Here is a 26,550-nt window from a genome sequence, read left to right as displayed (position 1 = left end):
CTTTTTATGGAAAATAATGAATTACGTCACTTTTGAGTTACTTTTTAAATCTTGGCAGGGATTGTTTGTTTGTTTTTAATATACAAAAAAAGTTATTTTACAAATGTAAAAGCCCTTTCACAACAAAAGTGAAATGAATGAGCCTCAGGCTGAAGGAAATGTAAATTCATGTGTGTACAGTAGAGGGTGCAGCTCAAACAAATCACAATCACATGAAGAATATGACGCAAGAGAAGAAAGTTCAACACTATTCAGCAATAACAAAAATGAAAAACAAATGTGTCATTTTTGCATAGTATGATTGAATGTCAGTAGCAAAAACATTTGTTAATAAAATGGGGTTAAATACATAAATGTCTTATTTAGCATATTTAATTACTGCTGTATAATATTCAGAGTTTGCATTTGACTGTTTTTATTCATTTTGAGGAATACTGAATCTGTTTTTTGTGCAGGTGAGATGAGTAAATACATGTTCATATTTAGTCTAGAACTACAGTAAGCATCAAATTCACACAGCACTAACAACGCCTCTGCACTTACTCCTGATTTCTCTCAACATGGCAACATGAGAGCTGTCAGTCAAGACATAGAAAACAATGTAACTGGAGTTACTTATTTGAAAAAGTAACTCAGATATTGCCTTCTAAATTAAAAAGTAATGTGTTACTTTACTAGTTACTTGAAAAAAATATAATATAATATATTTTTAAATAAATAATAATAATCATCATCATAATAATAGTTTAATTTAGTAAAATATATGGTTACAAATGTGAACTATTGCAAAAAAAAAAAAAAAAAGGAACTTGGGTGAAGACCCAGTATATTTTAATGTTTATTTTAGTGATGATACTTTTGATCACCCCAAAAGTGGATACTCTTTACAATGAGTGTAAAAAGTGAATAAAGAGAAATGAATAGCATCTTGTCTACACTAAGTTCAAAATAGTAATATAAAGTGTAAAGAGAAGTAATGCTATTTGTACTAAAATAAGATTTATCTGAGCAATGGTAGGTGGAGTCAGTGAAACCAGCTTGTGTAAATAGACACTGCCAAAAGTAAATACCCCCGGAAATCTGTTATCAGATTGGAAAACACCTAGTAGCATTAACTAAAACTACAGATATGAGCCTTGTTTATCAAGAATCTTGTTTGTAGAATCTTGGCACGCTTGATTGCTCTTTTCAGGCCACAGAATTTAACTGAGGACCGTGATCAGGAATCTAAAACTTTGTATTTTCAGCTATTCATATGTCAGCCTTTGTCCTGCTGCATTACCCAGTCACGTGTTTGAACATTCTTAATTCAAGTGTCAAATGATGAGTTAACTCATCTGTCCATAAAATATTATCTCAAATAACATTTTTATATGACTCAATTCATGACTGGTACACTGGAATATAGAGTACCAGTAGTACACTAATAGTAGCATTTTTAATTAATTAAATAAAATGCGGAATGTTTTTGTGGATGTTAACAGTTTTTGTGGATGTTAACAGTGGAAAAAAATTATTGACAGTTTACGGAAAACATTCCCCAAAACAAGTTGACAGCTAAAATGTGGAATGTGTATATGAGGATGTTATCTGTGACAGGATGATTGACAAGTCAGTTTACGGTAATTAAAAATTCCCCAAAAAACAGCTGACAGCTAACTTCGAGACAGTCCTCAGAGGTTTAGTATTATCATCTGAATTTTTCTTGTGTAAGTCATATGAACACAAAGTTAATGACAAATTGTAGAGGGGGTTACAGTGAACAGGCTTTAAGACTGGGGTTTCCAAAGTTTTCAAGTCCCATCTAGAAAAAGGATTAGTATGAATTGACTTTTTGGAAAATGTATAAAATGTACAACATTTTTACCTGACTAAATTCATAACATGTGTCAGATATATTGGGTTTATCTGCCAAGGTGAATTTTTGTGGGTATCTATTGGGAAATCATGGGCTTCTTGGAAGCTGGATAAACTTTAAACTAAGCCCCTGCCAACATCTCAGGACCACCCTGCTCAAGGCTTTTAGCAACTTAGCTACTATAGAATAGGGGGCATGGCTGGTAGCGTGGGATTTTTGGAGTTTGAGATATTTTTGGCATGCCATTTATGCATAGATTAAACCTGACTAACCTACAACTCCAGAGCTGTGCCCGCAGCCTACTACACATGGACATCTTAGAAATAAAAGTGCTTTTTTGGAATCCATTGAAACCTTTTACATCCTGACCTCAAACCTAAACCTAACAACAATCATCCCAAAGCCACCGGATCCTTGTGCTTCTGCCCCCTGTCACGTGATGAAGGGACTTTACAGGAGTGAACATAGAGCTTTTTTTTCCAAAGAGCATTTTTGAGCCTAATAAAGGCTAGGATTGCTGCAGTTCAATGAAACTTGATGCACTCTTGATGCACTTGTTCATTGAAAAGAGACATGACACTGAAAGCTTTGGAGTACAGCCCTGCACAGGCCTCAAATTTAGGCCCTAGCCCGGCCCTGGCCCGAGACACTCAGGCCCTAGCAACAGCTTATCAGAATTACCGGCCCGAGTCCGGACCGAACCTGTCTTTTTCCCCCCTTCTCCCAAAACAGCTTATACTCGGCTATTAAAATAGTTCAGTTTTGTATGTAATGTTAAAATGATTATATTTTGTTTTCGTTTTTTTATCAAGTTAATTTAGAAAAACATTTGGAGCATTTTTGTTCATTAAATATAAGTTTTTGTTTTTTAAAGTAACGACCAAGCGGCCAGCGGCAGACAGTGAGCTAATCATAACCTATGTTTGATCAATTTAGCCTTCTCAAATCAACACGACTTGCCTAAAATAAAATCTATAGATATACTAAAACAGTTCAAGCATATAACAATGTTTAAACATTAAACCTGCGCTATAATAATAAATGTGCGCTAGCCTATGTCCAAGTTTGTGCGGAGAGTGGAAGCTAAAGCACGACCAGCGCAACCACTTGCATTTTTTTTTGAGTGGAAATAACTTAAAATAGCCTACGCCGTAATTTTTTTCTGATAAGTAATACATCATTCGGAACTGTAAAGGGTCTACTTTTATTTGTGTGCACTCATGATATCAACAAAACGTTGTGCTTTATAAAACAAAGAAAACAAACATGATGCACTTTCTGCCGTCTAGGAGCCTAGGGCCGAGGCCCGGACCGCGTCTGAACTATGACGTGAAAATTGGCCCAAAGCCCGGCCCTAGGGACGTAAAAAAGTCAGGGCCCCTCGGGTCCGGGCTGAAATGCAGGGCTCTACGTTGGAGAACCTACGCAGTCTAGAAACAGCAACTTTACAAAATTACAGGGGTCTCTGTCACATAAATTCACAGTCAATAGCACAAGGGGAAGTAACTTTAAAAGAGGAAAGGCACATGACAGAGTTTTAGTCACAAAGGCTCAGATGAAGTGTACAAAGGGTATGTCTAATGAAGGCGTATGCCTCATAAGTTAGCATTTCACAATTCCAAGAATAATTTCTGGTTCCAAAATGTCAATAATGGGCCACATGCTAAAATGCAAAACTGAGTTTTATTGTCTGGATTTTACTTATGGTAAGTTCTACAAACATGAAGTTATCCGTTAATTGATAAATATAATAGCAGTCCACTGAAAAAATCAAAATGTCTATACAAATGTAAGATGTATTAGAAATAAAAGGTTTATACAAATTCCAAAAAAAACAATGTATTTTTTTATTGGAGTGAAAAGTCAAAAATATGTAAATAGCCGGTTACACTTTATTTTGATAGTCCACTTTAGATATTCTACTAACTATAAGTAACTTTCTAACTACATGCCAACTACATGTCAACTAATTCTCATTAATTTGCAACTACAACTCTCAGAGTAGATTGTTACGGTAGGTTTAAGGTTGCACTTGCTAACATGCTTGCAAAGTTTCTCAAAGCCAGTATGTTGTATGCTGTGGACCCATCAAAATAAAATGTTAGCAGATATTAAGCAGACAGTCTACTAATACTCTAACGACTGCTAGGTGACATGTAGTTGCAAAGTTACTTACTGTTAGTAGAATGTCTAAAGTGGACTATTGAAATAAAGTGTTACCAAGTAGGCTAATGCCCACCAACAAACATGCTCATTAAATTTAAGAACTTTTTCTATCATAATACACCACTAATTTAACACTTCTGACCAAAGCTAATGCTAGAGATGTTTTGTGGGATATTTGTAGCCTATAGCTACGTTTTTTTCAGTACATTAACACATTTATGATAGAGATAAGAAACTCAATGCATAAAGAAATTGTTATTGTGTACACACAACCTCAGTCACCATGGTAACATTTGTTTTTGTATCGCGTGAGGTATTTTTGGACCTCTAGGGACGCTAACGCAGCGTCGACGACAAAAACTACAACTCCCTACAAGTCTTACCGGGGAACGGAAACTCGCTGTGGAGAAATTGGCGCTGATCTATCCGGCCCATCTCTACTGCTCTTCCTTTCGCGCCGGTAGCCGACGAACCGAGCGTCCATGTGCGCAGCGACCTGGAGTTCATAGATCACCGAGCCTTCCGAATCCGAGCCAGACCGCCACTTTGTGATGGATCTCAACTCTTTGATCGAGGCCCTTCGGGGCACCATGGACGCAAATTTGCGTGAGGCCGCAGAGAGACAACTGAACGAGGTAAAGTGATCGGATGATGATGATGGTGGTGCGCCTCGGGCCTTGTGCAGCAGGATGGCTGTAGCCGCTAATAAATTCCGTTAGAAATGTGTCTTTGAAAGCATTTTTGTTGGCGTGTAGCCCTTCAGTAACGCATAATATAAGCTGGTAATCTGTTAAAGGCCAAAGATCATATATTTTTTAACGTTCTGTAGCACGCGCTAGCAGCTCGTGCCCGCGTACTACGTCACCGCGATAATGGCTCGCGCAAATTTGATCGCGTTAAACGGACGATACGGCGCTTAAATGTAACTTGACTTTGAAAAGGTGATCAGAATACACGAGGTTGTATACGTCTCTGTGTTTTCAGGTCAAATTACGATGTGTCTGAGTGTTTTAAAGCTGTTTATTTGGAGTGTGCGAATGTGCTAGCGCGGGAGATGCTAGGCGCTAGTCTCTCACGTGTCAACATGAGGCTGGAGGCTTGTTGTCATTTCACTCTCTTCGTAAACCCTTTCACTAGTTTAACTTTCAGAATATCCGATGAACATGTTTAAACAACACGACGACCGATTTCGATGCTCATTAATGTGTTAAATCGCTATTTTAGTAGTTTTAGGCCCGTTACATTAGCGAGCTGCGTCAGTGTTTTAAAAGTACTGTGGCACCGAGGTACAGCGATGTGTCAGATGGTGACACAACAATAATTAGATAAATATCTCATTTGATAAGTGTCTCATTTGTTAGCACTAGTTAACGTAGTAGCTAACATGGCCAGTAAGCTATATTTGGTTGTAACAAAGACTGCATTAATCTTTGTTACTGTTTGTTAATAAATCATCTTAATTCATGTTAGTGCACAGAACGTTTACTGATGTTAACATAGAAATTTTTATTTGAAAATTGTCTTAAGTGTTGAAATTAATTTGAAGAATAAAAAACATTAAGTATTGTAAGCTCATGTTAACTCATTTTAATAAACTAAGCCTTATTGTAGTTAAGTGTTTATTTGTAGAACATACATAGAACTTTTGAATTGAAAATTGAATTGTGTTGAAATTAACTTGAGTAAAATATACTGTATAAGTATTGTTTATTGCAGGATCGTTAACTTATGTAGTTAACCATGTTAATAAGCGAAACCTTATTGTAGTTAAGTGTAAGTTTGTTTTTTAGCAGACAGTTATTGACAGTCATAATCGTTGTTCCAGAAGTTTTGTTTTTTGTTGTTTTAAGTTTTTTTTGTTTTTTAACATAGCAATACTTTTTTTTGTTTTGGAGATATATGTTGACACAGGTAATACCATGTTTTTTGTCCCATGGTATTTTTTGAAGTGCCAACCCAAAAAGTATGTAGTAATTCATAATTTCTTATTTTGCCATTGCTGTGCTATACCGCCACAGTACTTTTTGTGCAAATAACCAATAACTTGTTATCGCCAAAGTGTGTGATGTAAGAGTAGTTCTACTGCAAAGTTGTCTAGTTAAAGCAAATTTGTCATGAAATGTCATTCATTACAAGTAGTTACAAAAATGCTGACTTTCCAAGAACAGGGTTGTGAACTATAAAGATTTAATTTATCTTATTCACTGAAATTTAGCGTCCTTGTCATGTGTTCTTGTCTAAAGTAATGTTTTAATAACCGAGCCAGTGCTCTTGATTTCTGTGATGTGTATTAGTTTAAGACCAGACATTTTTGGTAGCTGGCTTGGCAGTGTCCTTCACTGGATCTGATTTTGTGCTTGCTTTGCTTTGTTTGACAGGAATAGATATTAATTAGTTTTAGACAACTTATATTGTGTGGTATCTAGGTGCTTGAGTTTGTTTAGTTGTGTGAGACCAGCGAGTCTCATTTAGTGGTAATCTGTATACAGTAGATGTTACCTGAGGAACACGAGTAAGACAATACCGCGAGACCAGCCCATCGGCCTGTACGGAAGTCTTTTGTTGTTTTTTTCCAGTTTTGTGAAATTTTATGCTTTTACACTCATATGAGAGAGAGCGAGGATGTTCTTAAATAAAAAAAACTAGATGTATATAAAATAATATTATTTGTTTATTGAGAAACAAGAAATAATCAAAAGTTTTCCAACTTTTTCTTAGGGCCTAGTGTGAGTTCTTTTGACAAAATACTAAATTTAATTACAGGAATGTTATTTAGGAATTATCACAAACTTTATTGGGGGCCTATGAGTCCAAAAGGTTGTGAACCCCTGAAGTCGAGGATTTATGCCTGCTGCGGTCTCCTGTGACACAGTCACTATCTGGCCGGGCTCCAGGCGGCCCATGTGGACAGCAGGCTTGGATTCCTGTGTGCTGACGCTTTGGTGGTCGGGTGAGAATGCTGTCATGGCATTTCAAGCGGCGTCTGTTTATTCAGAGCTTGTTACAATGGAATCATCACGGGACAGTCTGTATTTGTAAGAACATATTCGAAGGAGGGAAAACACACCGAAATGGCCATAAATGGTGACGCTTCATAAATTGTAGTCAAGTTGGCTTCATGTCAATGGTTCTTTCCACAGAAATCTTCGCTGACTAGTGCGTTTTGTATGTTTGTGGCGTTCGGTATCAGAGGCCAGAAGTAGATGTGGTGTTTATTTTGAAGTGAACTTGAAAGGACTTCCCTGAAATGCTGTTTCGGTTCATTCAGTGGAGCAATACTGGTCTCTTTGTAAACGGTTCACCCTTTCAGTTAATATAAAGTCTGTTTCATGCCACACACTGAGAAACAACAGCTGTATTTGGAAAGTTTAACAACAAAAAAAAGTTATCAGGGTAATTTGGGAGTTATCAGAAACTTCATTTTCATGCAACCTGATCCACTTTTACACCTGAATGGTAATTAATCTATAAAGAACCCAGAACCCAAACTGTACTTTAAATGATCTGGATTCAGTCAAATGCTACGTTGTGCATTGCTTACATTTGTGATTTGTTTTGTGCTCCACAGGGCCATACCCAGGTGAACTTTGTGTCTACACTACTGCAGGTGACCATGACTGATCAGTTGGATTTGCCAGTACGGCAAGCAGGTACGTTTATGGCTCTTTAAGACCTACATTCTCGTCCTCTCCTCAGCAGAGACCAGTGTTACTCTCAATGCTGCTGTCATACCATTTAGCACATTCAGGCGTTGAACTGCACACTCAAACCTCCTCCTGTCAATCTATGACTGTCCCTGTTCCGTCTTTAGTATCAGATGTCATACGTTGACACAGAGCTGAGACATTCTGGCACCGTTTGTTTGAATACAGATTCAAGGGAATTTCAAGGGTGTAGTTACATTTGGTCTTGAAAATTTCTGTACATTCATATATATTCATATTTATGCTTTAGATGATCTGCTGTAGAAAATACAAATAAATATTGTGGCACAAAAGTATAATTGAATGTGTACAGCCCCTAGAGTGGGTGGATGTTTGCTTTGAAATGCCTTGGTGCTGCTCCGTGACCATTTTTCATCTCATTCTGTCTTTTGTTCTATAGCCAGACTGTCTTTTGTGAATTTATGAATGACAGGTATCAAGAAAAACACGGTTCATAACAGAGATGGGAGGTGCCCTCGCAGTGCATTCTTCAAATAGTTTGTCTTTACAATTGAAAGATCTTGATGGGTACAGTTTATTTCTGAGAGCTGTTTTTCTCTTCTTTTTTTTTTTGCTTAGCCCTGTGACTTTCATAATGTGGAAAAGACAAACAGAATCCTGACATCCAGTCTTTAACAACATCCAGTCTAAGGCCAGACGTGTCAGCCATCTAAATAATAGGGCATCTACCTATACACATCTGTGGTTGTACCTGCATGAATGGTCATGTAACATGCATTATCGGTTGTGTAGTGTAGACTGAGATCGTTTCTGAAACCAAAGTCCGTTCACCTGGCCGCCATATTTGCAATGCCTCCGGGCAGCTCAAACAAGACCAAGTCCTATCTAAATGATCCTGAAATCTCACAAATTGCTCCTGAACTCGGGATTAAATTGCATATTTCAAATCGGCAACAAAATCTGAAACGAACTGCTCCATGAATGTTGTTTCTTATGCTCAAATAGCATTTAAAAAGCTTATTTTTCAGTCTAGACCAGCCAATGTGCATGCTTGGCTCCAACGCAGCCTCAGGTTTCTATGGGAACCGGAGCACGGCCGCTGCAATGACTTTACCAATCAATGGTTGGCTCTTTCGTTTTGAAGGCGGGACTATCCCGCCGTATTGCGTGTTGCAGTTTCTCCCATTCATAAGTAATAGGAGTGAACTGTCTTTGTATTTCTATAGTCTTTTCTGAAACGCCAGCGTAGACGAGGATCGTTTTCATTCTAATGCGCCGTTTTTAAAATGAAAATGCACTAGTGTAAAACGGGACCTAAAACTAACAACTTACTATAAAGCAGAATGAAAATCAAGGAGTAGGGCTGTACAGTTAATCAAATTGACGTCTGTTGTTTTGATTTGAGGACTTCACGTGAACACCATCTCCATAGCCATTCTGAGAATAACTTCATTAGCCTTTCACTGTTTCATTTGAATGAAAACTGTTGTCAAATATACGCAGACACTCAAAGGTCTTCACTGCAAACTGCTAAAATAAATTAAGATTTTAAGAAAAATATATTACTTCTGTGTAGTAAAAGGTACTTCAGAGTTTAAGGAATCACACAATTAGAAGTTTTTTTCCCCAACCAGTTTTTTAATTCATACGGTAAACCCGTGTGCAGCAATTTATTTGACAAACAATGCCATGTTTTGTTTTAAAGAAATTGTCATTTTCACTTGGTTGCATTTTAAAGATTGATTAGATTCATTAAATTAAGTTTTAATTTAAATACCCTTGTTTAGGATGATAAATGTATGTTAAATCATTTAAAAAAAAAAAAAATAATAATTTGGGGAAAAATGGAATTTGGAAAAAAATAAAACATTTAATTTCACCCTGTTATATGGTTACATTTATTAAGTTAGTAATTGGTGATGTTCAGTTGATTAGACATGCTTTTTAATGACTAATATTTAATTAAACAATTGAAACTGAATCTAGAATAATTAAAATGGAAAGCACATGTATTTGTTAAATATTACAGTGGATTTCATAGGACTCTAATTACTGCACAGCGAAAACGTGTTTCTGTGAACACAACTGTCAGGAGGTTAACAGCCCTTTGGAAAAAAAATTCTGTAATATGATTTTATTTTATTTATTGCATTATGCTGCATGCAAGACATCATCTGACTTCAATTTACTACTGTGAAGTGGCTGGATTTGCTCAAAGTGCCATCAGCCCTTAAAATGAACCATCACCTGACTACTATTTGGCAGTTTGGTGTTCACATGCCCAATTGCAGATCACGCCATTAGATTTGGGATAGAGGGAGGCATGAGAAGAGTTGCTGATTCAGCAGCAGCAGGCAGGATTACTCGTTTTCCGGCTTTATGAATCTGTCTGCCATCAGTCTGCTGTTTGATTGTCTCCGGTCTAACTCATCCTCCCCGTCAGCTAATGCTGGTTACATATTCAGCACTTAATCTGACAACTTTGTGTGCTAAAACTGTTCATGGTCTGCATTCTGCATACGTGGTCTGGCTGCCTGTGAGGACTTTTTTTTACAACAGGAAGAAACTGAGGCTCCAGATGCTGAGTGTTTCTAAATATGAAAAAGCTGCTCTCTGGAGAGTCCTCAAATGCACCTGCTGGGATTTTTCAACAAATGCACAGCTGCACTGAGTGCCTGACATAGCTCAGGCTTTCTTGACATCACATGGGCGTTCAAACGTGTTAACCTCATCCTTTCTTTGCGTGAACTGGGCTAGGTTTCAAGGCCAACAAGTTTTCAAATGTGTTCAGAATAGAAGGCATTCATGCTACTCATTCTATTTATATAGAAAGCGATATGCTAATATTCCAGTATTTTATATTTTAGTTTAAATTTTTCTGGATTCCATTTTGATAGTTAAATGATTTTAGTCATTTTGATTTAATCATTACAAATTTGCCAAATTCTGAGACTTTTTTTTTTTTTTTTTGGAATTGGCCCTGTGATCCAAACACAACCTTTAGGACTGTTATCTCTGACCTCCTGTTGTTGTTTTTTTAGGTGTGATCTACCTGAAGAACATGGTCACACAGCACTGGAGTGAAGGAGATAATTCAAACACTGAAGGGCCTACCAGTAACATCCCAGAAGAGGACAGGCAGTTCATTCGAGACCACATAGTGGAGGCCATCATCCAGTCCCCAGAGCGCCTCAGGTAACACAGCAGTACATGTACACACGGGGGGGGGGATCACTTTCTTTTATAACCTTTCCTTTTCTTCTCACTTTCATAGAGTGCAACTCACAACTTGCATTCACCACATGATCAAGCATGACTACCCTGCTAGATGGACAGCTATTGTGGACAAGATCGGCTTTTACCTGCAGTCTGAGAACAGTGCCTGCTGGCTGGGCATCCTGCTGTGCCTCTACCAGCTGGTCAAGAATTACGAGTAAGAGATCTGTGAAACACTCACAGGTGGTGTTCAAACTAGTGCTGTGTTCGAAATATCGATACGACGATGTATTGTCACAGAGATTTGACGATACGAGTATCGATACAGATGTCTCTGTATCGATATTGTGGCACGTGTGCAGCAGTGGACTGTGCTTAATTTGAATACAAGAGCAGCGTTTATAATGGAGTAGAAAAGTGAGGTTTCTAAAAAATAATGAATAGAGCATAATATATAGGCCACAACAATGTTTAACCTGGCCACAGAGGAACACAACTGGGTTGCCTGATATAAAGATATGAAATCCCCAAAACAGAGCTTCCCACTTGAGCAATACGGAAATATCTGATAAGTGTGGTACTTATCTTTGTCAACCTGGCAACCATGTGCATGCGCTCTCTCTCCACTGTGGATGAACACGCTTGCTTTCAGAAAACACCAGTTAGCTTGCAGTTTAGCTACCTCCGCTTTGATATTCAGCAACTATTCATTTGATACAGAGAGAGAGAGGCGCTGTGTATGTATGAATTACCACCGTTTTTCCGCGTTTCTCTATTAACAATGAAGCTATGGCTTAAATTCCTTTAGAAACAATGTTACCAGCTCCTTGTTGAGAAAGATAATATAGCTCTTGAGCGATTAAGCTATTTTATTGATAAAATTGCGGGGCAGTGCTAAAATGTTTGTTGCTGAATGTCTGTGTGGCCGCAACGTGATCTGTTTGAGTGAACGTGTGTGCAACAGCGCATTAGTTTAGAACTCTTCTAATTCTTATTTATTTTTTAAATGTGGAGAGTGCGTTAATTTGTGCAACGATAACCTACCAGCAATGTTAAGATGATTTTTTTTTTATGTATTAATACGAGTACATTAAAATATAATTTTATTACGAGTACATTATTTATGGGCTTAAAAACAAGATGCAAGCAATCAGAATATTGTACCTGGTGGGGAGTGCCCAATGTAAACATGATACAAATGCCATTACCTATATTGTACTGTGGTAAAGTTATAGATGCCCTTCATTAAAAAGTCAACTGCCTGCTCTGCCAATAGTTAGCAATGTCCCTATAGTATGCAGTGTTTAATAAACAGCTGTTTTACTAAATTCTTCTGAGGTGAAATTCAGTGCAGTCCTGTATCGTGATGCGTATCGTGACTTTATTGGTGATACACAGCCCTAGTTCAAACTGAGCATGATTTCTGAATGGATTTGAGAAGCTAGGCTTTGGCACACAGGGTCTGATTTGATATTTTGCAGTTGCTTAGATTAGATAAGTTTAGACTGTGTATTCAGTTTCTATGGTAAAGATGTAGGCATCAACATGATGCCAAGTGACACTGTTCTAAAGTAGCAGTCGAAAATTGAAATTGGGAAATTCTAGGCGGAGAGAGAGAGAGGTTGCAAGCTCGTAGACAGTGTGTTCGACCAAAGTCCCTTTCTCAGCAATGTGCAGTCCGATTGCTGTATGACATCAAAGCACTGTGAGAGCTACAGAGAGCAGATGGCTCCACATGCTTTCGAATCACTCTTGCGGTACTTTGGTGTTTGATCGGTCTGCACGGTGCTGCCTCAAATCGAGCAGCTCATCTCACAGCCGGTCTGTTTTGACAGCACACTTACACTCACATTCGCATGTAAACACGTCGTCGTGGTGGAAGTTCTTCATTGTGAGTTAAGCAGACACAAAGTTCACAATTTGTAATACAATATTGACTGTTTTCGCTGACGAAGTTTCAATCAAAGCCACAGCAGAACTGTTTTGTGTCTTCGAGCAGCACAGCAGTGTTTTGATACTGAATGAATCCACATTTTGAACGAATCAAGTGAGTCAATGATACAGCAACCCATTCATAAAGACAGTAGAACATTTTTGAATGAATCAGCCGTTTGAATGAATGACTAATGACTCGCTCATTAAAAATAGTAATTTACCGTCATCTGGTGGTTTGGTTTCATATTTAAAAGTATTGCATTTTTTCCAACATTTTTAACTTGTACGTTCAAAAATATTTAAAACATTAATCTTATAAAATTGATGCATTTGAAATTTTGTGATGCGTTTATGGCACCTCAGCTTCATCAAACAGTCTGTGTAAATGCATCTAATGCCACTTCAGATGCTGCTTCTGTTTCCTCTGCAGTGAAAAGATGGAGTTTGTTGATAGTGTGCGCACTCTAATGTGAACATTAAAATTTGCAAAAATAAATTACTGCACTGCTCACAAAGAGTATGAACACGGATGGCAAGAGAGTTACACTGTCCAAAAAGTTTGTGGTATAAATGTTGTTGGTTTTTTTTAACTTGAAGCATATGTTGTCTTTTTCCTTTATTTTGTTGTCAGAGTGCACCAGAAAGCTTCGTTTACGTGTTAAATTCTCTTCTGGGAGAACCCCTACAGGGTTTAATATTCTGATCTGTCACCTTTTTGACCCCTTGTGAGTTTTCAGGTATGGATATAAGTCTGTGTGGTATTGTTGTTGTTTTTTTGTAAGGTATAAGAAGCCTGAGGAGCGCCAGCCATTGGTTGCTGCCATGCAGATCTTTATGCCCATGTTGAAGGACCGATTCATACAGCTGCTGCCGGATGCCTCCAACGACTCTGTTCTTGTGCAGAAACAGATCTTCAAGATCCTTTATGCTCTTTTCCAGGTATTACTGTCACCTCTGATACCTGTACAGATTAGGGGTGGGAATCGCAGGGTACCTCACGGTACGATATAATCACGATACATGGCTCACAATAACGATAATATCACGATACAGCGATAATCAAAATATTTCTAGAATATCCTATAATGATACATCACGATATCTGTCTAAACAAAATGCCTGTGAAAAGGTTAAGTGCAAGTTTTCTTTCTTTATCCAAGTCCAAACTGTTAGAAAACAGCAAAAAAAAGTTCTGTAAATCAATTTGAACATGTTGAGTAGGCTAAATGAATCATTTTATTCTTGAACTTATTAAAAGCTTGCACTTTTCTTTTTCTCTGTGTGTAAACAAACACATTTATCTGCTTATCAAACTGGAAAAAAAAACTAGATCGATAGATCAATATATTATAAACCTGGTACATTTCAAAATTTACCTGGAGTGCTTTCTCAACCTTTCTACTCTCATCATAAAAACAGAGCCCCACACGAAGAGATGGCTGTTCACATCGCGTCTTTTGCACGTTCAGGTTCATTATTTCAAATGTAGATGCGTGGCAGGCACACACACTGCACACTTCTGCGCCGCATTGTGGCTCTGACAAGGTTTTGTTTCGTCCTCCGTGCCATAGGTGCAGATTTATGTTTCTGCCGGTCAGTGCCCACTGCATAACGCGCACTTGTAATATCTAAGAGAGAGGGAGAGCATCCAGTTTTGTTCACATAAAACTGGACGCACCGGCGGCGCTCGCTCATATATAGTGAGGAAAATCCACCTGCGATCCGAGCGGAGAGGTTAGGCTACTCATGAACTGATAGATAGATAGATAGATAGATAGATAGATGGATAGCAGTAAAGCTAATACAGTGGCTGGAAATCTGTTTATCCTTCGGGTCCTCGTGCTTCCCCATCTTCATATATAGAGAACGCGGTTCATGGAACTTGCTCAGAGTCAGAGCGCTTTTGGAAAGCTGGAAATGGCGCGGCTGCGATTTCCACGCATTTTTAGACGCTGTGAACAGGGAAATCTATTTAGAGCACCTTATAGTATTAATTAAAATATCGATATTTGCCACCAGATCGATTCTCGTATCGCATGGAGAAGGATCGCGATATATCGCCATATCGATTTATTGTCCCACCCCTAGTACAGATGCTCACAGCTTTTACACAATTTTTGGTTTCTTTTGTGGTTTGGGTCTCATGAATTGATTGGTCTGTTTTTATAGTACAACCTCCCTCTGGAACTGATCAATCGCCAGAATCTGACCGAGTGGATGGAGATTCTGAAGACTGTCGTGGACCGAGATGTTCCTCCAGTAAGGATGCACTCTGTTTATAATGCATGTTGTGTTCGGGCCCACATGGGAGTTTAGTATAATTTAATAGTCTTTTAGTGTCTGTCAATAGGCTGTGAGTGGACGGTGTGCGTAGTGTCCATCTGCGTTTAGAGCCGTCTCCGGTCCGTGTCTTACAGACTGTGAGATGGTTCTCACGCCACACTCACAGCCACAGATCCACTGGAGATCATAGTACTGGCCCAGTGACGTCTAAACGACCATCCACCACTGGCCAGCCTCCATATTCTCCTACAAGATCCAACAAACTCCCCATAAAGTTCATGAATCGATGGCTATGTTCAGAAAAACATGCTACCGTTTGTACATTCAACAGTTTGGAAAGTTTGTTCAATTTCGCAAACTTTTTTTAACAGTATGCAGTGTTCAGTTTTGTCCCTCTTATCTTCTAAAGCGCTTGTGTGTGTGGCTTTGCAGGAGACTCTTCAGGTGGATGAAGACGAGAGGCCCGAGCTGCCCTGGTGGAAATGCAAGAAGTGGGCGCTTCACATCCTCGCCCGGCTTTTCGAAAGGTGCAGTACTAACATAACATCACTTCCTCCCAGGAACGTTAAAGATAAAGCTTTCACAGATGACTCATGGTCCATTTGAATCCCGGCCCACGCCGAGCAGTTGGAAACACTTGAGTAGTTATTTTCGGCTGAAGGTCTTGTTTCAAACGGTTACTGGATTTTCATGCATGTTTTTGCCCCAAGGTATGGCAGCCCTGGCAACACAACCAAAGAGTACACAGAGTTTGCAGAGCTTTTCCTCAAGGGTTATGCCGTGGCTGCACAGCAGGTAAACAGGAGACTTCGGTAGATATTTCTGTGGGTTGTTGACATGACGTGTTTTGAGAGAACTGATGACCTTTGACTGTTTGATTCTGATAGGTACTGTTGAAGGTGTTGTATCAGTATAAGGAAAAGCAATACGTGGCTCCCAGAGTCTTGCAGCAGACACTGAATTACATCAACCAGGGAATCGCGCACGCCGTTACCTGGAAGAACCTAAAGCCACACATCCAAGTACGTAGACGTTATATGTGTTTGTTTTCATAAGGAGATTTTAATGAAGTATTAGGGAAAAAATATAATAAAGTTGCAATGTAGTGCAAGTAGTGGCATATGCACATTTTCTTTCATGCATTTTGAAAAAGGGAATTGTGAATAGATATAGGAAGATCTAAAAGAGCTTTTGCAGTTAATTGTAAAAAGGGTGTGGGGTTTGGATGAAATATTAAAAAAAAAATAATAATCACGAATGGATAAATCATTCACAATAAGGTCAGTAACATGCATTTAGAAAATAGAAATGGTGAGGTTCCTTTACCAATGCCAACTTTGGGGAAGCCAGTATTGCCAAATGTAGTTAGAGATAATAAAGGTCAGGGATAGTTTACCCAAAAATGGCAGTTGTCGTCATTTACTAACCCTCAAGTTGTTCTGAACCTGTATGAGTTTCTTTCTTCTGTTGAACACGAGATGTTTTGAAGAATGTTGGTAACCAAACTGTTTGGTTACCCACATTATTTAAAATGCTCAACAAAATAAAGAAAAACTTGTACAGGTGTGGAACAGCTTCAGGGTGAGTATTTGATGATAGAATTTTCATTTTTTTTTGTAAACTATCCTTTGAGACATTTTAAAGCAGGGGTCACCAAACTTGTTCCTTGAGGGCCGGTGTCCTGCAGAGTTTAGCTCCAACCCTAATCAAACACCTAAACCAGCTAATCAAGGTCTTGCTTGGTATACTTGATACTTCAAGGCAGGTGTGTTTGAGGCAAGTTGGAGCTAAACTCTGCAGGACACCGGCCCTCCAGGACTGAGTGTGGTGACCCCTGCTTTAAAGCATAAATCTTCTCCATAGAAATGTCTTGGTCACAGAATCAGTATATTAGATTGATTGATTGACTGATTGAAAAGTACCCTTCAAAAGAACTGATTCACAGTAATAAATCAGACTTCCCTAAAACTGTTTTGTCAAGTGATAAAATAAAATAAATCTGTCAATTATTTCAAAGTCACAAGTTGGTTGAAGGTAGCCAAATTAAAAGGTGCATTATTTGTTAAAATCAGTCACTCTTTTAATTTTTTAATGTCTCCTAACCTTTGTTGGAGCTACTGAAGTAACTAAGTGTTTCACTGGTAATAAGCCATAGGTGGCTGTGCGTTTGATTTGATTTTACTGCAAGTCCATTCTTAACTGAAAACCTCTGTAACTTGTTTAAGCTTGCTTGCATGATTTTATTGTAAAGAAAAGTGAAACTTAAAGACAAAACCGTGATTTCCCTATAAACAGTGTAGTCGGATGTAGGTCAAAAAACTGTCTCCCTTCCCTCTCCCATTGCCACATCACTTCCTGTTTAAGATGGCTACCTACAGGAAATCCCAAAAATGGGTGCAATTCATCTCTTTACCACAGGGGGAGTACGGAAATATAATAACATATATCAATGACATTGAGTAACAGTATTAAATAGCCTTATGGCTCCTACACATTGTAAAATTACTGTAAAGCACTGCCTCATGTTGTCACACACCAAATCCAAGTTCTTGGTATGCAACTTGAATGTGTCTGGTTTCAGGGAATCATTCAGGACGTGGTGTTCCCCCTCATGTGCTACACAGACAGCGATGAAGAGCTCTGGCAGGAAGACCCTTATGAGTACATCCGCATGAAATTTGGTTAGAGCATCACCTTATTTGTCTGAACTAACAAGATTTTTTGAGCCGAAGACCAAAGCCAGATAGATCTGCTCATTCTCTCTCTGCTTCCTCTTAGATGTTTTTGAAGACTTCATCTCCCCCACCACTGCAGCTCAGACACTTCTCTTCACCGCTTGCAACAAAAGGAAGGAGGTGGGTGTTTGGAGGCGCCATCTGGCATGAGGCCTGTGATGTGACTGTGTTTGGCTGAGTTTTGTGTATCTCTTACTGCCAACCCTCATGTATCCAATCAGCACCCTGTGGCTCCTTCCACAGAACTGTTGGATGCTTCTGACGCCAGGTGGAAAGAGCTTCTCCGTCATCTCAAAGAGCTGTCTCTTATTTATTATAAGAATTATAGTTTTTATTAGGGCTGCAACTAACAATTATTTTGATAAGCGATTAATGTGATTTACTCAAACATTTTTAAAAAGCTGTATTTCACTTTCTGTATACTCATGCAATGCTTTTTTAATGTAGTCCTTCTGAATGCACATGAAGCCTGTGTAATGGAGACTTGCATCCTCTCAGGACAAACCTTTATGCAAAATCTAAATAATGACTGGGTTTTCTAACATTTACAGAATATAAGTAAATGCATGTAATGGCAGACAAATCTGTCAGAGCACTTGACAAGCCATGCTGAACTATATTCTTAAGCTTTTTTTGAAAAGTATAATATGTTGCGTTCTCATGTTTTGAATAACTTTGATTATTTTTCTGTAGCCATTTACTCGGTATCCTCAGCTACATTTGTCCATAATGCACTACTGCAAAGTAATGAGACTGACAGATGTTTTCACTCTCAGACGTGATTAATCGAGTCAGATTCGTTGTCGGGTTTCATCGATTAGTGGTTGCAGCCCTAGTTATAGCCTAATTGGTAGGAATTACTTGATTCCACACTAGTTTAGGGTAGGGATGCATGATATATCGGTCATCATATCGGTATCGATAAATGTAAATTTTTCTGTTAACGAACCGCTAAGAGAATTTGGCCGATATATTAAAGCCGATAAATAATGCATTATTTCCTGCAGTGGCACTTCAGATGCGCACTGTTCGACATGAAGGTTTTTAATTGCTTGAAATATTATTGGAATCACTTCGAAAAGGAATATACAGTGAGGTGCAACATGTACAGGGCAAGTCTGTCATATTATAATGAGAACATTACTGTTAAATATAACGCATCCACAACAGAGCTACACATTCATGACTAGCACAGTTAAGTTCGCTTGTGCATTTGCAGCTTTTGCGCAATTGTAGGTTGTAATATTATTTTATGCGCATATCTGATTTATCTCATAGGCCTATAGAATTCGTTTGGTTAATAGAGCGTTAATAGATTGCCTCTGTGATCATCTTTAGCTCAGCGCATGCAGCTCAAACAGCAGCACACAACACTAATAACTAGGCCTATATGATTGGGACTATCATATATTATAATGAGAACATTATAAAACGCGGAGAATTCTTTCAGCGCGTTGTTGCGGGGAGAGTGCATCCACAACAGAAATTGTCTTGTTATCATCAAAGGCATCAGCCACAGGCGAGATATCTCTCTATCGTCGATACATGATACTATCATCTATCGGCACAAGCCTAGTTACTGCGCTTGATTTGAAACTGTCCCACCTTTAAATTGGATCTTGCGTATTCGTGCACATGCACTTTTAGAGCTTTCTCAGGTGTGTAAGCACCGTGGGAGTTTGAGTTTCAGCCTGTTTTGAAAGTGCCCATTGATTGGCTGTGGGTGGACGGTGTGCGTAGTGTCCATCTGCGTTTAGTGCCGTCTCCGGTCTGTGTCTTACAGGCTGTGAGATGGTTCTCACGCCACACTCACAGCCACAGATCCACTGGAGATCATAGTACTGGCCCAGTGACGTCTAAACGACCATCCACCACTGGCCAGCCTCCATATTCTCCTACAAAACCTACACATGACATGAATCATGAGGTCTTGTGGTATTTTGAATTTAACGTTAACCACCTTTGTTGTATAACAGGTGCTGCAGAAGTCCATGGGCTTCTGTTATCAGATACTCACAGACCCGGCCTGTGACCCCAGGAAAAAAGACGGCGCTCTTCATATGATCGGCTCGCTGGCTGAGATTCTTCTCAAGGTGATTTTATTAAGATATAATAATGCAATTAATAACAATAAAAATTATAATATCATAGAAAAGGTGGCAGCAGATATATTGGGCTGCTGTCACTTTAAGACCAAATTCACAATCCAGTGTAATGATGCACATCCAGTTTCTTCCATGTTGTTTTTATTCACTTAAGACAAATGTTTAGAAGATACTCGCCAAGATGGGCTTTTTGACATTTTGTGTATTTGTCCTTTCAAGAATTTGGTGTTTGCAAATAGTTCTTCTACATTTTCTTGTGCTTAAATGGTTTAAAATCGCTTGAATGTTTAGGCAACACTTAAAAAGCATTGGTTATTAGAATGGGTTATTCTAGGATTTAACAACCTGATTAGTTGTATTGAATTATTTAAATTTTTTTCCTTCAATTAGAGGAAGATCTACAAAGACCAAATGGAGTTCATGCTGCAGAACCATGTCTTCCCTCTGTTCCGCAGTGAGCTGGGTTACATGAGAGCCAGGGTGAGAGATGTGCTCATTGTAGTCAGTCTTGTTAAAGAATTCAACCACAAGATAAAAGCAACGACTTAAGTGCTGCAAAGTGTCGACTTGTCTTAGTTCATGGTAATTCTGCCTCTAGGCCTGCTGGGTTCTACATTACTTTTGCGAGGTCAAGTTCAAGAATGACCAGAACTTGCAGACAGCCCTCGAGCTCACCCGCCTGTGTCTGATCAACGACAACGAGATGCCTGTTAAAGTGGAGGCTGCCATCGCCCTCCAGGTCCTCATCAGCAATCAGGAGAAAGGCAAGATTTCACTCATTTGTCTCTTTTTCTGTTTAATGCCATCCTCTTGCATTAGCTGAATTTGAGATGACTTTGTTTGGTTTTCCTATCAGCCAAAGATTACATCACCCCCCACATCCGGCCCGTGATGCAAGCCCTCCTCCACATTGTGCGTGAGACTGAGAATGACGATCTTACCAACGTCATCCAGAAGATGATCTGCGAGTACAGTGAGGAGGTCACACCAATCGCTGTAGAGATGACCCAGCATTTGGTAATAGCCATTTAAATGTTCATTTCACCCTATAAAGCCTGACACATGAAATAACAGTCCTAAAAATTTTATTTTTGAAATGGAAGTTTATTGAACCTTTAGACAAAATCTTGGAAAAAAAAAAAAGTATGCATGTGTAATTTGGTTGGTATATTTGATAAGAGAAAATACAATAAAGAATATGGAGCTCATACTTGAGGAAAAAAATCTACATATAATAAACAAACTGCACATAATAAACAGCATATAAATATCAGTTGTCACTCTATATGTCCCAATAATGTCTTTGTAAGATGATATTTAAATGCTTCATTTTATGATCATAGCTCTATAGTTGTTATTATGGGGGCAAAACATATAATGCAATACAATGATTGGGAGATAGACAAATTTAAAAAAAAAAAGATTTGTCATATTTGATACATTTTAACATGATTTTTCTAAAAATGAGGTATGAATAATCAAGTAAAAGTTGCTTCAGTTCAATAAGTGTTCATCTTTAAATATTACTAATGATATAAAATGTAATCTTGTTTAATTTATGAAAATCGGTAAAGATTTCACCGCAAAGGTGGACGTTTTTAGAATTATACCAAAAGATCGTTTACTTGCTAAAAAAGTATAAACTATCAATCAGACAACAAGGCAAGTAGTAGACTTTCGATGTTGTTTAGATGCCTTAGAAATATATCAAATTTTATGCTGTTGGCTTTATAGGGCTGCAATAATTTGCACAAAGAGCTGTGGTGAATCATCTTTGAAGTAAACATTCCTGCTTGATTCCTCTCTCCCAGGCCATGACCTTCAACCAGGTGATCCAGACAGGGCCTGATGAGGAAGGAGGTGACGATAAAGCAGTGACCGCCATGGGCATCCTTAACACCATTGACACACTGCTGAGTGTAGTGGAGGACCATAAAGAGGTGAGAAAATAGAAACATGGACTGTACGTTCTTCCTGTCTCTAGCCTGTAGTACCCTGCTGAATTACTTCCAGCCGCCCACAAACACAAAAAAAAAAAAAAAAACATGTATGCCAACTTCTGACAAAGTGCCTCACTGGCTAGAGAGCATCTTTAAATAGCCTTGTGGAAATCTATATGCATTTATATTTATACACTCTTCCTTTGCACTGTATGCGGTTTCATGCTAATCCCTTTGCAATGAATTTGAACTGCTTGATTAAAAATGTATGAATGTCATTTATTTATAGAAGATATCAAACCATGTGGAGTTTGGAGAGACATAGGACAAGCACACTTTCAGATGGTGCATTAAACATTCTCTTCAGTATTTGCTTACTTTGCTGTCGCCAAACATTAGTGGTAATATTTGTGATTCTGACGTTGTATGGAGAGATGCCACTGTGTATTAACACTGCTGATTGATTGTTTTCAGATTACCCAGCAGTTAGAGGGCATCTGTCTGCAGGTGATCGGCACAGTCCTCCAGCAGCACGTCCTGGGTAAGTTTCGCGCACTAATGAAAAACCTGTTTTGTGACCTTTTGGTTTTGTATTGACTGTTTTGGGTTAATTTTCCCAGAGTTCTACGAGGAGATCCTGTCTCTGGCCCACAGTCTGACGTGTCAGCAGGTGTCCCCTCAGATGTGGCAGCTGCTCCCTCTGGTCTATGAGGTCTTCCAACAAGACGGATTTGACTATTTCACAGGTAGTGCAGTTTCTGGCCTTTACTTTGCATGTTCACTTGATGAACTTCCTTTTTAACTTGTTGTTGACATTGTTTACTTTAACTGATAGATATTAAAATAATTCCTCATGCACCCTTTTTATTTCAGATATGATGCCACTTCTCCATAACTACATCACAGTTGACACAGACACACTCCTGTCTGACACCAAATACCTTGAAATAATCTACAGTATGTGCAAAAAGGTACAGCTACTTCAATGCAAACCAAAAGTGAAGTCAGATGCACTTTTTAAACAATGTACTGAGTGATATAAGGTCACTACTTAATATGGGTTAAGTTTAGGTTTATGGTTTGCTTCAGGGTTGGTACCTTTTTACTCTAGTATGTACATAGTACATACATTTTAGAACAGGACTGTAAAAACAAAGTGCAACCGTAAAGTTTCTAACTAACTTGAAGTAACTGTGGTGATATGACTGTGCTCAATCAGATTTTGTCAGGAGACCCAGGGGAGGACCCAGAATGCCATGCAGCCAAGCTGTTGGAGGTCGTCATTCTACAGTGCAAAGGTCGTGGTATTGACCAGGTGTGTTTTCTGAACATTGTCCATGCTACAATGTGCACCTCAGACCTTATTTCAGACATTTAACCAAAAACCCATTGACTTCATGACAACGGAACTGGAAGTGTTAAAATGCCAACTCTATTATGAAAACATAATGGCAATAATGGAAATGTAGTAAGTTTCATCTTGGTGCCTTTTCCTGCAGGTGGTGCCCTTGTTTGTAACAACCGCTTTGGAGCGTTTGACGCGTGAAGTGAAGACCAGCGAGTTGAGGACTATGTGTCTGCAGGTGGCCATTGCCGCCCTCTATTACAGCCCTCCTCTGCTCCTCAACACACTGGAGAATCTGCGCTTCCCCAACAACACCGAGCCCATCACCAACCACTTCATCTCCCAATGGCTCAAAGACATCGACTGCTTCCTCGGGTATACACTTCATACCATTTTCTGACATCTAAAGAGCTCAAACATTTCTCAGGACATACGTTCCGGTCATTGTAACATGGCATCTGTGTTGTTTGCAGGCTCCACGATCGAAAGATGTGCGTGTTGGGACTGTGTGCTCTAATGGATCTTGATCAGAGGCCACAGGCTGTCAATCAGGTCGCAGGCCAGCTCCTCCCTGCAGCCATTCTCCTGTTTAACGGCCTGAAGAGGGCCTATGCCTGCAGGGCTGAACATGAAAATGAAGATGAGGATGAAGAGGATGGAGCGGAGGAAGAGGAGAATGGTAAATGAGCTTTACCAAACCAAAAAGTCTTTTTTCCAAGTAGCAGCAGTATTTCAGTCTTCTGAATAAAATGAATGAGTAGTTTTAGATATTGGTTGCATTAATATTTAGTCATTTAGTTATACGTTGTATTTTTCAGTAGGGTTACTGCATACCATTTTTTTTAATATATGGAGAACAAATGATGCAAAAAATAAACAAATCAAACATTAGTGAGATCTTAAATATCTCTATATACAATACAGTTTGTTTGAAAGCAGCTTCATAGTAATAGACTGGAAAATCGGTTAATTTTGAAATGCATCAATTATGAAATTAAATCCAATTTGGAGTTGGATCAAACAGTCAAGCTTGTATTTCTTCCAGTTAATTTATTACTTTGAAAATGGAATGTCGAATCGAGTGAATTGGTATATTTGATTAAATTGCTATATATCCTGCTGTTGTTTCAAAGTAATGAACTGTAATTTTGACGTGACTCGTGTATCCATGCAGCCGAGTTAGGCAGTGATGAAGACGACATAGATGATGAAGGCCAGGAATACCTTGAAATGCTAGCTAAACAAGCAGGAGAGGATGGTGACGATGAAGACTGGGAGGAGGATGATGCAGAGGAGACTGCTCTTGAGGGTTACACGACCTCAGTGGATGACGAGGACAACCTTGTTGATGAATACCAGATCTTCAAAGCCATAATACAGAGTATGGATTTCACCTATAGTATGGATTAAATGAGCGACTTCAAAAGAGTGTTTTACTGATAGACTGCTCTCTTTCCTCTAGATGTTCAGGCCCGTGACCCAGCATGGTACCAGGCGCTCACACAGTGTCTCGATGAGGAACAAAGAAAACAACTTCAGGATATTGCAACACTCGCAGATCAGCGACGAGCAGCACATGGTGAGGCAATAAAGCTGGTTGAGTAATTAATTGCGCAGCTCTTACTTTTCCCCCTTGAAGTACTACCAATATTTAATTTTGTATATTTCTGGCAGACATTCAACCCAAAACATACTTTATGCTAGTATATTAATCTAGATATATTTGAAGGTGTTTTTGTTTCAAACTCTTAGTCCACAGTGTTTTCCAAAAGTTACTAGTCCACACTGACCCATCACCTAGCTGCACATGTGTGAAACATCATGCACGCTTACTGAGATAATGCCGAGAGACAAAGTTCTCATGCTGTTCTTCTGGCACAGTTGTTTTATTAGCAAAATATCCCACCACTTATTCATGTGTCTAGGTCACACTTAAAATCAGCGTTATGTTTTCCGTGGCTTTCTGAATTCATGCTTCGGTGTGGTCAAAAGACCAACATTAAGAGAAAAACAAAGATGCATTTTCAAATTTAGACAGATTAATGTAAGTGTTGCCTTAATATGCTGCCAAAATGTTACCCAGTTGTTCAGCCTATATATATATATAATTTTTTTTTTTTTATCCCACTTTTGGTTTTGTTTCCAACTGATTTTTAGAATCAAAGATGATTGAGAAGCATGGAGGATACAAGTTTGCAGATCCGGTGGTGCCATCCAATTTCAACTTTGGAGGCAGCGCCCCTGGGATGAATTGAGTCCTCTCTTTTCCTTCCCCTTTCTAACTGTGACTGAATGTAGTGAAATGAAAACACTTGTGTTGCTCCCTGAAGTAGTGGTTCCAGAACTGGTTCTTCTCTCACTCTTCAATCTGACTATCAAATTTGAACAGCACCAGAAGATGTGGGAAGGCAACCAAACGCAACCAATGCCTGGGAAAACAAACCAAGAACTTGAACGCTAAGCAAGTGGGGGAATAAAGCTCTGAACAATGTTGTCTTATGGAATCCAAAAATAAGAGGGATACCATAACAGCAGCTCCCACACACATACTACGGGGGTTAATGAATTGAAATTGAGACATAATGTCAAAATCATTGTCACTGTATAGGCCAAGGGCCTTTTCAAGATTATACCTCTGGCAGTAGTGTGTCAACGTTTTTCTTCATCAAAAAAACAAAACAAAAAAAACAAATCTCATATTGTACATAACTAGCCAAGGCACTTGATTTTTAAGTTGCCTGGTCAAACAACCAGAGGCATTTGTAAGGTGTCAACATGTGTATTCAAATGTAGCATATTGGATACTTGTCATAGCACTATGTGATGCCTGATCTCTGTAAATTAATGACTAGCACTTTCATATTGTTCAGGTCTCTTAGCCTTCTGTATCAGACTGCAAATTTTTTAACTCAGTTGAAAACTATTTAAGAATTGGAACATTGTTACCTGGACCGGTGACTTCTCCTATAATGGTTGGTGTTCAGAGGGCTTCAATAATAGTGTGTGGCAATCATTTGCTGCTTGTAATGATAATGTTTTAGGCTCCAAAAGAAATGCACTTGGTGTTTGATCTGGATAAAGATATTGTTACAAGCACTTGAAGTCATTGGAGCATGATTTGAGGAGGTCTCAAGCATTTGGTTGATGTATGGATGAACCATCAGTATACACAACATTAAAAAAAACAAAAACAGCTTTAAATCTGATATTTTTTTGATCTGTTCGCCTTTTCCGGTAATTTGTTGTTGGTGGAGTTTCTCCATTATCCCAAAAGCATTGTTAGCCAACTGTAGTTTCAGTTT

At 38.8% G+C, this 26,550-nt stretch overlaps 1 protein-coding gene and 2 non-coding genes across 3 annotated transcripts; all 3 read left to right on the top strand.

Moving 5' to 3' along the window:
- The first annotated feature begins 4,406 nt into the window (after positions 1 to 4,406).
- On the top strand, positions 4,407 to 26,442 carry ipo7 (importin 7). Its single transcript, XM_058781129.1, has 25 exons — positions 4,407 to 4,659; positions 7,593 to 7,674; positions 10,731 to 10,884; positions 10,964 to 11,122; positions 13,623 to 13,779; positions 15,010 to 15,099; positions 15,556 to 15,650; positions 15,834 to 15,918; positions 16,011 to 16,145; positions 17,705 to 17,804; positions 17,902 to 17,978; positions 19,835 to 19,951; positions 20,354 to 20,443; positions 20,562 to 20,727; positions 20,820 to 20,980; positions 21,775 to 21,903; positions 22,378 to 22,444; positions 22,524 to 22,649; positions 22,777 to 22,874; positions 23,123 to 23,218; positions 23,403 to 23,623; positions 23,722 to 23,927; positions 24,423 to 24,629; positions 24,711 to 24,827; positions 25,406 to 26,442. The coding sequence occupies exons 1-25, from the start codon at positions 4,576 to 4,578 to the stop codon at positions 25,501 to 25,503; spliced, it is 3,117 nt and encodes a 1,038-aa protein (XP_058637112.1). The 5' UTR covers positions 4,407 to 4,575; the 3' UTR covers positions 25,504 to 26,442.
- On the top strand, positions 15,197 to 15,377 carry LOC131545096 (small nucleolar RNA SNORA23). The gene has a single exon (XR_009272334.1). It is a non-coding gene; the product is annotated as a small nucleolar RNA SNORA23 (small nucleolar RNA).
- Positions 19,581 to 19,761, top strand: LOC131545095 (small nucleolar RNA SNORA23). The gene has a single exon (XR_009272333.1). It is a non-coding gene; the product is annotated as a small nucleolar RNA SNORA23 (small nucleolar RNA).
- Positions 26,443 to 26,550: the final 108 nt, after the last annotated feature.

Source organism: Onychostoma macrolepis, chromosome 07 (assembly GCF_012432095.1).
Source record: "Onychostoma macrolepis isolate SWU-2019 chromosome 07, ASM1243209v1, whole genome shotgun sequence".
NCBI classification, from domain to species: domain Eukaryota; kingdom Metazoa; phylum Chordata; class Actinopteri; order Cypriniformes; family Cyprinidae; genus Onychostoma; species Onychostoma macrolepis.
The sequence above is the reverse complement of the archived record's forward strand: the minus strand, read 5'-3'. Positions and strand labels throughout refer to the sequence as shown.

What these genes read in the sequence shown, in the direction of transcription:
- ipo7 (XM_058781129.1), top strand. Translation starts at nt 4,576, where the DNA reads ATGGATCTCAACTCTTTGATCGAGGCCCTTCGGGGCACCATGGACGCA. An exon ending in GTACATCCGCATGAAATTTG is followed by an intron (nt 17,805 to 17,901) that starts GTTAGAGCATCA and finishes GCTTCCTCTTAG; the next exon opens with ATGTTTTTGAAGACTTCATC. An exon ending in CCTCCAGCAGCACGTCCTGG is followed by an intron (nt 22,445 to 22,523) that starts GTAAGTTTCGCG and finishes TAATTTTCCCAG; the next exon opens with AGTTCTACGAGGAGATCCTG.